The sequence below is a fragment of the Apteryx rowi genome, unplaced genomic scaffold (assembly GCF_003343035.1).
Source record: "Apteryx rowi isolate R43461 unplaced genomic scaffold, aptRow1 scaffold_536, whole genome shotgun sequence".
Taxonomy (NCBI): domain Eukaryota; kingdom Metazoa; phylum Chordata; class Aves; order Apterygiformes; family Apterygidae; genus Apteryx; species Apteryx rowi.
In genome coordinates, this window is record NW_020450801.1 from 151,996 (window position 1) to 164,085 (window position 12,090).

The 12,090-nt window shown below is 38.6% G+C and overlaps 1 protein-coding gene across 1 annotated transcript in view; it reads left to right on the forward strand.

The window, feature by feature from the left end:
- Positions 1–12,090, forward strand: part of ARPP21 (cAMP regulated phosphoprotein 21) — a 147,448-nt gene that overhangs the window by 102,776 nt on the left and 32,582 nt on the right. Inside the window, exon 19 of the mRNA XM_026081051.1 lies at positions 4,423–4,549. Within this exon, the coding sequence (XP_025936836.1) occupies positions 4,423–4,549 (127 nt within the window). The remainder of the gene's footprint in view (positions 1–4,422; positions 4,550–12,090) is intronic.

Sequence of the window (12,090 nt, forward strand, 5' to 3'; positions counted from 1 at the left end):
CCTCCTTGCAGGATCCTGAACTCCACCATCTCATGGTCACTGCAGCCAAGGCAGCCCCCAACCTTCACATCTTCCACCAGTCCTTCTTTGTTTGTTAGTACAAAGACGTACATCTTGCCCAGCTGCTCAATTTTCTTCTCTTTCTTATGGCTCTTCTGTAGTACTCATGGGCCTAAAGCACTTCCATAAAGGTCCAGATTTGTTGCTGGCAACATTCTCTCACCAGTGCTTGACTGAAGGCCAAATGGTTGCTTTTGCCTCCTCACGAGAAGAAACGAGAAAACTGAAAGTACTGTGTAAATGGGAAAGCATACGCACCCTTAAAAGTTACTTTCATGTATGACTCATTCTTTGTGGAAGCTGTGCTGGCAAAATGGCGTCCAGAAACAAGACTGCATAAATTCTTTGAGAGGCTGGGAAAATAATATATGTGTTGAGGGATTTTTCAGCTGAAATAATTTTGTGTCTTCATTGACTTCAGCTGGTTCTTTGCAGAACCCTCCCGAAGAGTCCATAGCTACGATAAGACAAAATCTTTATTCGTAGTGTGTCTTCTGTAGGAGATTTGTTATGAATGAGGTTGGGGAGTCCATTTGGAGGTGGAAATCCTGCATTTACATGGATCTTTCCTTGGTGATCTCAACATTATATTGAAGGACATGCCTGCAGATCTTGTGTGCAGGCCGCTATTTTTTTTTAATTGTTACAGAGGATTGGGGTGGTGGGGAAGACTGAAGTAAGGCTGAGCCCAGACCATGAGGATCCTGGGAAGAAATGGTGTCTCAATTTGTCTATATATCATTGTAGATTCTGTTATCTTCATTGTCTATTATGCAACTGTAGCTGCCGTTAACAATAGTGATAGCCTCACTGATAATCTAGATGAAGGTACTAATGCAAACCTGACTGGATTTGTCAACAACATTAAGGGAAGGTAGAATACCACTGTCATGACAGAATCAAGCTGTAAATTGATAGGGAAATATGTTAGGAAAGTAAAATGAGTCTGAAAGATGGGTGAAATCCTATTCCTACTGTGAGGAAATAAGCAACATACCTACAAACTTAAGGGAAGCTCGTGGAGAGCAGCCTGAGGGAGACACTAGCTAATAATGGATTTTGACTGTGTGTGGACAGAAAGTAACTAAAAACGGATGCTGTATTGAGTCTTTGCTCATTATCTAGAGACAAAACATGTAAAAGGAGAAAAAAGTAATGCCAGTTCACACCATTTCATAAGTGTCTCAGAAGTGATGTCCCCAGCTCTGTTATAGTTTAAGATAAATAAAATGCTGTATATGAGAGAAAAACATAGAGGTGCATTGGAGCGCTCAGCCTACAAAGAGGAGATTCATCTTCAAAATAAGAATATCCAAGGGGAAAGAGTCATCTGTCAAATATTTTCAGGGTAATTATTAAAAAGGGGCGATTTTTGACCCTGTCAAAGATTAAGATCAAGAAGTAATGTATTTAGCCTAAAGGCGGTGGCATATAGGTATGATCTCAGAAGGGCATTTTTGTTAGTATAACCATACAGCTATGTTGGCATGCTTGTTAGTGCAGTGCAAAATTCCCAGTTCTGTAAATAAGATATGTTACATTAGCAAAAGATCCTAGGTTAGACTGTACATTCACATGGGAAAGCAATTCAAATATAATTTGGCATTTCAGTAGGCTGCTACAGAAATGTATTGTTTTTTGTTGAAGAGCACGTAAGCAAAGGTATTAGTAACTAAAACAGATGTAATGAGAAACTAAAAAATTCAAGAGGGTCAGAGCAGATGATGTAAGCAATACTTGTTATCTCTGATCCTTCTAATTCCACTGTTCACTAAAGTAATATCATACAAGGCAAATAGCACGTTTCAGCTACTGAAGTAGAGATGTACTCAAGATAAATGAAAATAGATCCTTCCCGAACCCTCAGCCACCAAAGATCTATTTTATCCATGTCTATATTTTACACCAAGCCATTCTTTTAATGTCTGATCTCTTAAAAAAATCTCCTCTTTGAAAGTCATGTGTGCATGATTACTAGCAAATTCATCCATTAATCATTCTAAATTAAATTAATTTCTACCTAATACTCCTACTGCTAAAGACATTTTTCAGGCTGATAGATTGCACCCTGATAAGCTACTAATGGGGTATATAACAAATATATTATGTTCCAGTGAATTTAGAAGATGAGAGAAAGAGAGAAAACCCCGTGACTAAGTCTAGATAAAGTATCAATCTGTGTGATGAAAATAGGTAAACACTTGTTTAAAAATTATTCTGAAAGTTTCAATGTACGTGTGTGTTTTTGAGCTAAACTTGTTTGACTACAAACCTCAGTTCAAAACCTATGCTCTTTAGGCTATGTTTTAAAGTTTATGCATACAGACTCTTTCCACAAGAAATAATTCATATTGTTCTCATATGCTTATGTATTTTCAAACATTTACGGGCTTGTCTAGCAAGGAAAACAAGGAAGTTGAGGGTAAATCAAATAAATTTAAATCCGCTAAGTGAGATTAAGCTGCAGCCAGAAGAAATTAGAGTCGTCCCACAGGGGTTTAATATTCTTTAATTTGTAGATTGTAATAGAAAATAAAGAATACTTGAGAGAGAGTCTAATCTGTTCCCTTGCTCCAAGACAGGATCAGCTATTTGCATTGACTTTACTTAGGCTGAACCCTCTCACCTCTTTTAGGTCTCCTATTGTAGAGTCGCGTTGGTAGGAGACCCAGTCACAGTCAGGTTTACACGGCATCAGTTTATCTCACTAAATTTACCTGATCCCTCTTTTACATTACTATTATATTTAAACCATAATTTTACACCCTAAATTTCTGAGTAAACTTTCTTAACACCTGGAGACTTTTCTCTCCAGAGAACAAATATTTATCATGCTTTTTGTCTGTTTTATACAAGGCATTTTGCTTTTGTTACCGTAGTCTATAACAAAGCAAGTGATTCAAGAGTAGGCTGTAGATGTTAGGTGTCCCTTGGTATTGTCTGGAAGGGGATAGCTTACAACATTTTCTGATCAAAATGCTCTTGTCTTTCTGCTGTTTGTTTGAATCTAGCTGATACTATCTGGAGGAAAAAAAAAAAAAAACTATGTGATTTGCATTGATTCAAGAGGAAATGAATAGGCCTTGAAGAATAAATGGGTATTCAACCTCTTGATTGATAGTTGATGTTGACTGACAGTTCTCAGTCTGTGTGGGGTTTTCTCTTCATGGGCATCACCTAATCCAGTTTTGTTGATTCTGATTCTTCATTCCTCACCATTATCCATTCAGTAGTCTTCTGCTTATCCAAATCACCTTCCATACTGTCTTCTCACCTAGTTTTTCACATCCATACCTACCTGATATCACCTCTAGGAGAATTTCTGATGTTTGTCATGATGTCCTACTTGTATACAAATGGATGCAGTTACCTTTAATTCACTAAGACTTTCCTTTGTGAGTAATCAAATTGAACAAAAGAATTTTATGTGATTTTGTGCATATGTCTAAGTAGGCTAAGTGCTACACATGAAGAAAATAGTTGTTGTATGATTTATAAAGAAATGCTGACTGATTTGGGACCTGCTGACAGGTTGTGAGAAGAACAACATTCTTTAAAAACGTTATTTCAAATCTGTGTCCCTCTAGAGTTTGCTGATACCATATGCTGCCAAACTGTATCAGCTGCCTGCAGAATCACTGCAGCTGAAAATGAAAAATTTTGAGTGCTTTGAACTTGCTAAGGGTCAGCTAAAAACTATTTAGCTCAAATGTCTCAGTAATGGTGATACAGCATGTATAGCAAAAATCTCTAGCTTCAGTCATCCTCAAACTTCCACGTTCACCTATGTGATAAGGTGATGTAGTACACACTGTTCTATAATAATAATAATAAAAATAATAGGAAAGAAAAGCTCAGCTAGCAAAACTTGTTGACTCAATGTCTTACCCTCAGTTCCTGCAAGACGACGACTGTGATTGTTTTTAGAACCTCAATATATTCATGCCAAGAGTGAGAGTCTTTACAGGGAAATGTTCATGTAAGGATGTAGCAGTAAAACAAGGTGGGAATTTAGCGGTAGTTTTTTACAGGTATATAGGCATTTGCATTCCATCTTTCCCTCTCTCTCACCCCTACATAGTTTGACTCCAGGCCACTCTGTGCCATAACCATGCTGCCCCAGGGGGCCATCTGTGCTTGGTGTGAATTTGGGGTACTGACAGCCTAGCAAAACTGCAACCAAGCAGCAGTACCTGAAAAGACACAATCCAAATCTCTGCTTTTGATTATTGTTACTGCTAAGATGCTTTACTTCCTTTTTTTTTTTAATTTACTCCTACTACTCCCTTTTTTTTTTTTTTTTTTTTGGTAAATCTTTGGGTTTTAGAGTGTGTAGTTAGTTGATGTTCTCTGTCTTCACAGATGCCAGTGTATTATTACACATCTGGTCAGTACCCTACCTCAACAACTCAGCAGTACAGACCCATTGCCTCAGTTCAGTACAATGTACAGCGGAGTCAACAAATACCACAGACTGCACAGCAAGCAGGTATTTCCATCTGTTACTCATTTCTTCAGCTGCTCACATTGCCTTTGCTGATGAAGCCTATTGGTTGTATTTTAATTTTGAGCTTGAACAGTAAAGGAGAAAGTTAGTTGCTTTTTTGATCTAAAATATGTTGAAAATTACAAACCAACAAACCCTGTGCTTGGAGATGTCAAGCTATGGAAAAATGGAGATTATGTTCTTCACCACTATTGTTTTGTGCACAGTGCAGTGTCCTCACAGTGTCAATACTCCAAATGTTAGGTCATGTAGAGAACCAGGAGACAACTAGTGTGAGCCCTCATATGTCACGTTAAAGCCAACAGTTGCAATTTGTCCTTCATCATGTGAACTCCCTAAACATTTGTAAACCAAGAAATCAGTCGTGGAAACATTTTGATTTTACACAGTTGAACCATTAGCAGTGATGCAGAACCAGCTGGTACTGCCTTTACCTTGGTGATGCTCCACCATCTCCTGCTCTGTCTGTGTTAGTGTTGGCGAACGCAGTGAGCGGGGAGGTGGTCGGTGCGGCCCCCGGCTGGACTAGCTCCCTGCAGCGATGGGCGGCTGGAAGGGGGGCCGTTACACTGTAAGAGAGTGAGTAGCAGGTCTCACAGTGAACCGGTCTCTTTTCCTGCTGTGTCATGTCACTCTTAATTAACGCAGAGTAAGTGGGGCATAGGCAGAGTTGGACCAATGCATGCTGGGGCAGGGAAGGGGTTGTCCTTGTGAGAGGGTCCTCGCATTTCAAATGAATAAACAGCTTTTCCGGTTTGGGAGATTTCTGTTTGTTTAAATCGTTGATTGTCTGTTTCTTTAGTACACGCCTTTCCTCGTACTGTGTCTCAGACAGATAGATAATAACTCTAAGAGGAGGGGTTGTTTCCCCGTAGGGTTTACAATTACAAACATGCCAGGTCAGCTAAAGCTTTCGTCTTTCAGTCAGTTATCGCTGGGCTTGACAGAAACTCTTTTGAATGGAAAAGCAGGTTCTCTGCAAAGGCATTGATATGTAAGTCTTTTAAGATGCAAGTCAAGAGCACAGACGTGAGACATGAACAAGACTTACAAGGTCGTCCAGCCCATCACCCTGTCTCTGTAATGTGACTGCTGGCAATTTTGTTCATGCTCTCTCAGGCACTCAGGGAAACAAAGACACAGCAAACACAGCTATAACCGAGCAACTGATTACTTTTTTTTTTTTTTATAAGCTATTCTGTGTTCTAATAAAATTGGTGTTGCTTTGGTCAGTATCAACGGTGGCTAACTGTGTCTGATTTCATAACTTCGGATTTATACATTCCTGAGAGAGAGAGGGAGAGAGATGAAGTATTGCACAAAGGTCATCTGTCTCTTCTAATTTCTCCTGTCTGACAGTCTGGTACCATATTTATTATCTGTATATAGTGGATCTTTGAACCTAAGTGCAAATCAAATTATATGACATTATCTGGGTCTACTGTGTTGTTATAAAACCATATTTATCAGTTTAATGGTACATCCATAATGTGGAAATTATGATAAATAAAGTACACAAGAGACATCTTGAAATACTTAAGCAATGTTTCTGGAGAAAAATCAGCTATTTGATCTTGAAGAAATCCTGGTTTTAAAGATGTATTGTAGCACAGTAGCCATTACATTTGAGTACAGACAACACAGAGATACAAATACTAATTTTGTTTCTATGTTTCTTGCATCCTTTTTCTTACATGTCTAGAAAATGTGAGTCAAGGAATTTGTCTAAAATCTCTAGAGCATCAGTCTTTTCTTGAAATTTGTTCTTTCAGCTGCCTTCTCAGTTGGAAACATTATTGTTATCTCTTATTTAAAAATGAAAACATTGTGACTACAGTTTAGACTTCCTGCTGTGGTGATTTTAAGTGTTTAGCTATTCTCAGATCTTAAGACTTGACTAAGAACAAATTCTTCAAGCTGGCTCGTCATTGTGGACTCAGATGCATCTTTCTAGATAATCATTTCTATGGGTGTGTGGTAGGTGTGCCAAGAAGATACAGGAAAAGCTTGGAATTTTCTACAGATCTATTCTTTAAGTGAGGTAGCTTACGGGGGAAATCATGAGGGTAAACTCCCTAGCTTGGTGGCCTTGTAGATTCGGTAGGATGGAAACCCCAGTCCCCACATCCCACGTAAACGTGGCTGTTGTTGGGGCAGGGAAGGCGGGTGGCCTATCACAGCCCCACAGGTCCAGGGAGAATTACTGTAGCGCATGTGCAGCAAAGTGCTTCCTCTGCTCCCATAACTCCTTGGTTTTGCCCTTAGTTCCTTAAATAGCCAAAAGCTCTGGAGATTGGTATCACACTGAATCTTCAGGCAGGCCCAGGGCAGAAAGACAGATGCTGGGAAGTTGAAACTCTCTCCTGGAATTAATATGACTTTGGCTCACTGAGGCTCCGTTCCCATAAAATCAGGGATGAAATTTTCATCCTATGTTTTGAGGGTTTTTTTCTCTTGATTTCTGCTAGTAAGCACAGACCTTATAATTTTGACTGGAGTCTATGAAGGTAAACCTAAATATCTGCAGAAATACTGTTTTAGCTGAAACAATACAGATTTCTGTCATATTATTAACTTCAGTGTCTAAAAGTGCTTCTGGGGCAAGAATTAGAAAGTGTCAGGAGTACCTTGTATCTATTAGTGGTTTAAGTGATATTCATGCTCAGAATCTGTCATTAAAAGGATACGGACTGATTATTCTAATTGGGTATGTTCCACTGTATCCCTTGGCATTTGGAAAGTAGCCAGCTTTCTAAAATGTCATATAATTTATGTTAAAATAAAAAAAGAAAGTATAGGAAAGCATATTATTTATGCTACAGATTTACTGCAAGAGGTTCACTGAATGCACCGAGACTCTGAAGAAATGAATTATTCAGTCAGCAGTGTCAGCCTGGTTTCAGGTGTTTTAGTGTCCTGTGTTGGTGCATCTGTTTTTCTTTCCTTCACACATTCCCAACAGCCTCCCACAATGCATATGCTCTGCATGAGCCTCATGGCATCAGCCCACCTGCAAAATCAGCATCTCTTTGGGCTCCCTTTTTCTAGCATGCTCTCAGCTCCCTCCCATGTCCTCTCACTGAGCAGGAGACAGCATTTTGGCATTGCTGTTGATTGCCTAGCGGCAGGCTAAACAGAGCAAGTAACTGTTAGCTCGTACTTCAGCCTTCTGACTGTGCAGGAAATTAACTGGGGTGCATCTCTCCTCTTTCAAGCTACTGATTTGCGCAAAACTTTAGAAACATCACATCTTTGCAGCTTCCATCTCTCCATCAGACTTGACAGAAATTAGACAACGAGCTCAGAAAGTTATTTTGAGGTTGGGTTATTTGAGGAAATCTGGCAATGTAATCACACAAATCTTTCCTTCAGAAACCAGGCTAAAAAATCTCTCTTAAACCTTTTTAGAAATTTGTATATAATTGGAAAATAGCAATGAAAAGGTCAGTATTTCAGACTACAGTTTCCCTTCCAATGCAGACTTGGGTATCAAGCTTCAGAGTAGCACATAAGCAGGGTGTGCATGAGCCATGGATAACTAGGGACAAGAAAATAAAGACATAAAGGAGAATAGCAACAGCAGAATAGAGTGCAGCCAAGAATATTGGGAATGGGAACAGGGAACAGATGTGAATGAGAGAGATGAAAAGGTGATTTCTGAAATTGTTTCCCTGAAGACCCAGCAACACTTACTGCCGCTTCTGAGAGACAGCGGCTGCAGCAGAGGCAGGCCCATGGGAGCAGAGGCTGTGTGCCTACCCGCAGAATAGCTAATGCAGCAGGATGAAGGGGGAGGCAGCACAAGCCTTAAGCTCGGAAAATGTTTTATTAAAATAAGAAAGTTTGCCTGCTTGGTGGAGTTTTTGGAAGCTTTCAGAGCTGCAACAAGGAGTTCAGACCTTGGAGTTTTCCCACTTTGGGCTGCAGAGGTCAAAGTTTGATCTAATGCCAGCAATTTGTTTCCATTTTTCTTAGAAAAGGTTTCTTCATGAGTGGAACGTTATTGATGACTTTTACAGCAAACAGCTAAAGTAAAATGTCAGTACAGCATCTGTAATGGCTAAGGGAGTCTGTAGTCTCTCATGGTTCTGGAAAGAGAGCAATATTAAGTTAAAATGGCTCCAGGCAGAAAAAAAGATGAGCTCACCTAAAATGAGATTAGTCTCTGACAGCAATAAATCATTTGGAGAGAAGGATGGGAGCTTTTTGTGTGTTTGTTTATTTTTAAGAGTGCTGCCTTGTACGAGAAGAGAATGTGAGTGACCCATATCTGGCAGAAGCCTGTTACAGAGAAGGTTGTCCCTGAAGATTTTACAGAAACATTTGCCATTTGAATTGTTTTCGTTTATATTCAGAACCAAGCCAAAATGTGATATCTGATGGAGTGGTAGCACAGTCAACCCACAGAAATACTTTTGTTTCACTCAGAGACTTATCATTGTTGCTCTTCTTTATGTCCCTTCTTCTGCACTGGTCTTGTGTCTGATCCTGTGTAATGCAGAGGTTTTTGAAGTGTTGCCTTTGACTGAGTGGGGCCAGGGTCAAGACGATAGCTATCGCCCAGGGCATGCAGAGCACATTTCAGGTGAATTTGTAGGACATTTTCAGATGACTGTTCTCAAAAATGATACACTCGTTTTCCAAACTGTTTGGGTGTGTTGTTATTATTCATTTCTGCACATTATAGCAGATGATACATAAAATACTGTGGAATGCCTGCTTCCATAACCACACAAAATTAAATATGATTTCTCTATTCTTGTCTAACAATACTCTATAAATTGCACCTCTAACATAATCAGTGAGTGTTTTATTCTTTGGTAGTTATCTCTATGTTGGTAGTTTGAAAGCTTTTGATCCTAGTTATTGTGCTTCAATGGAAAAAAATAAATGTATTGATGATAAATCAGTAATGATTTGTATTTTACCACAATAGAAGAAATGGAGTATTTTATATCTGTGTGTCTGTATTTATTTTCATAATAAGAGTGCTGTGCTTAGAGGATTTTTAAGTGCTTCCTAAACATGAGCTGGATAAGTACATGAGTATTGGTTTGGGATATGTAACTGCTCTTATTGCCATTCACAGATGAAGAAAGTGTAACAAACTACATGATTTTTCTACTTTGATTCATTACTGTATGTCTGTTTCACATGTTCCAGATAATTTCAGAGTGCAACAGAAATTTTATGGATAAAATAATGTTTAGATTCCTCTTTGGACTATAGTTCTAAAAGGCAGTTAGCTTGGTTTATCATACAGTTCTAAGAAAAAAAGTAACTAAGTTTTGTGGCATGTGTTTTACATCAGTAATGAAGATAATCTTTTGAGAAAATTAAACCTAAGACCTATAGTGTTTAGCTGGAATATCTTCCAGGCACAAGTTTGCACTATAATATCTCCGGAGAGATTAAGATGGTACTGGGCATAACTGGATGGCCTGCAATTTCTGCAGTGAATGTAATGATTTTAGGATTTCTCGTACATTTGAGAACCAGCATGTGTTGCTTTTATGGTTTGTTTCAGTGTTCAGATAGCGTTGGAATGCTCAGATTGCTTAGGAAATCTCTACTTTTTCCTAAAAGCAGAACAGTTGATTGTGTACAGTAGCACCTTTGTCAAAAGGATGTAGTTACGTGAGGCAAGTATTTATCTGAACACTGGATTTAATGAGTCCATTCATAATAAGTGTACATGGATATTCCATAAACAGCAAATGTTTGTCTCAGAGGAAGGGTGATTTTTCTGATGGAATACTTTATTATTTGCTTTTACAGCTTCCAGTAAGGAAAAAGAGGTAATTGTCTCTTTAATGCATCTCTGAAACAGATTTTAAGCAAAGACAAAATGTACCTTAATAGAGCACATAAATTTGTTTAAGTAGGAATCAGAGTCAAATTGACAATGAAATACTGAATTTTTGCTTAGTTTAATCATTTAGGTGTCAGCATAATTGACGAGTGTTATCTTCAAATCTCTTTCATCCTCTTTGCCTGCTGAAAGCATTTGTCACTATAAGCTGATATTGAGAGGAAAAAAGATTGGGGGAAGGGAAGTATGCAGCATTAAAAAAATTGGTTTGTTATCATGATCATTATAGAACCTTATAAAGAAAGAATGCGGCTTTCTACCTTCATTAGCAGCCTGACAAGATCTCCTGGTCCATGATAGATTTATTTGCATAATTCCATTTATATTTTTTGTGCTTACATAAACAAAAACACTTTCAATTTTGTAAGTATCTAATTATCTAAAGAAATTAATTCTCCAGCAGTAATTGCCAACTGCACTATTGAAACAATTTTGAACTTAAGGTGCCCATCTATGCTTGATAATCAGAATCATAAATGATGTTTTTTCCAGCAGATACTGCTTCTCCTTAAACACCCCAGGAGGTCTGTCTCTTATTTTTATGATATCTTGAAAGAAACAGAATGGACAGAGCCTACTGTTTTAGACACCTAAGTGTAGTGCTGCATTCATTAGTATTGATGTAAGACTTTAAAACTTCACAGCATTTTATGAAATGGTAGGGCTGGATCAAAAAAGAGTTTGTAGCAATTGGACTAGGAGAACTAAGTCCAAAACTGTGATCCTGATGGGATCTACACATATGTTATCAGTTTTTGTTCAAGTATTTTATGTTTAAGCTGCCCAGAAACTTAAAACTGTCTTTCTGCCTGTGCCTACAAATGCTTCCATTTTAACAACACTGAATATCTCAGACTAAGACCATCTGTAATCCAAAACTAAGCACTCCTCCTGCTAGCTGCCTTAGAGATTTGTTCTGACAGGCGTGTTATGGAAATGTCTATAGCAAACCTGGGGGATGGACTTCAGGCTTGTCCTGCTTTTTCTTAAATTGCAACTGGAAGAAAAGAAGGAACCCTCCTTTTTTAACTTAATTTTATGATTTGGTTCCAGTTTGGACATTCCCATGATAAGAGAAGCTTGAGTGCTTTGAGCCAAGAGGGTCTTATCCCATGTTGTTCACTGCCTGAGAAATGATCACCAGGCTCTCTGCTTTTCAGGAATATCTTCTCTCATTCTTACTGTGCTTCCTTGAGCTCAATCCTGAAGGAATTCAGAATTGACTGAGCCAAAAAGAAGGGGCAAAAGCAAGAAATTGGCTTAGTTCTGATGATATTTGGTATGTTCTTTTTTTGCATGTTACAGGCTTTCTGTATAGTATCTCACTATTTTATATAATGTGTGATTAAGATTAGCTCCAAGATCCATGCATCTCCTCAGGGTTTCCTATCAGCCCACCAGCGGGCAGTTTCCTGCCTCATGTTTTGCTCTTTGTGGATTTTGTTCCCCTATGACTGTAGGAGGAGTCGCTGATTCACTCAGATGTTTGAATTTCACTCCAAGAGCCAAGCATCCAGAAGGCACAGAAAGGCTTGGTATTATGGCAATTAGTCCTTTTGTAGAATTAGACCTCAAGCAGTAGACTTTGCAGGGCTCTAGTGAACAGCAGCAGGAGGCTAATAAAAGGAATATTGTATTCAAGACTTTTCAG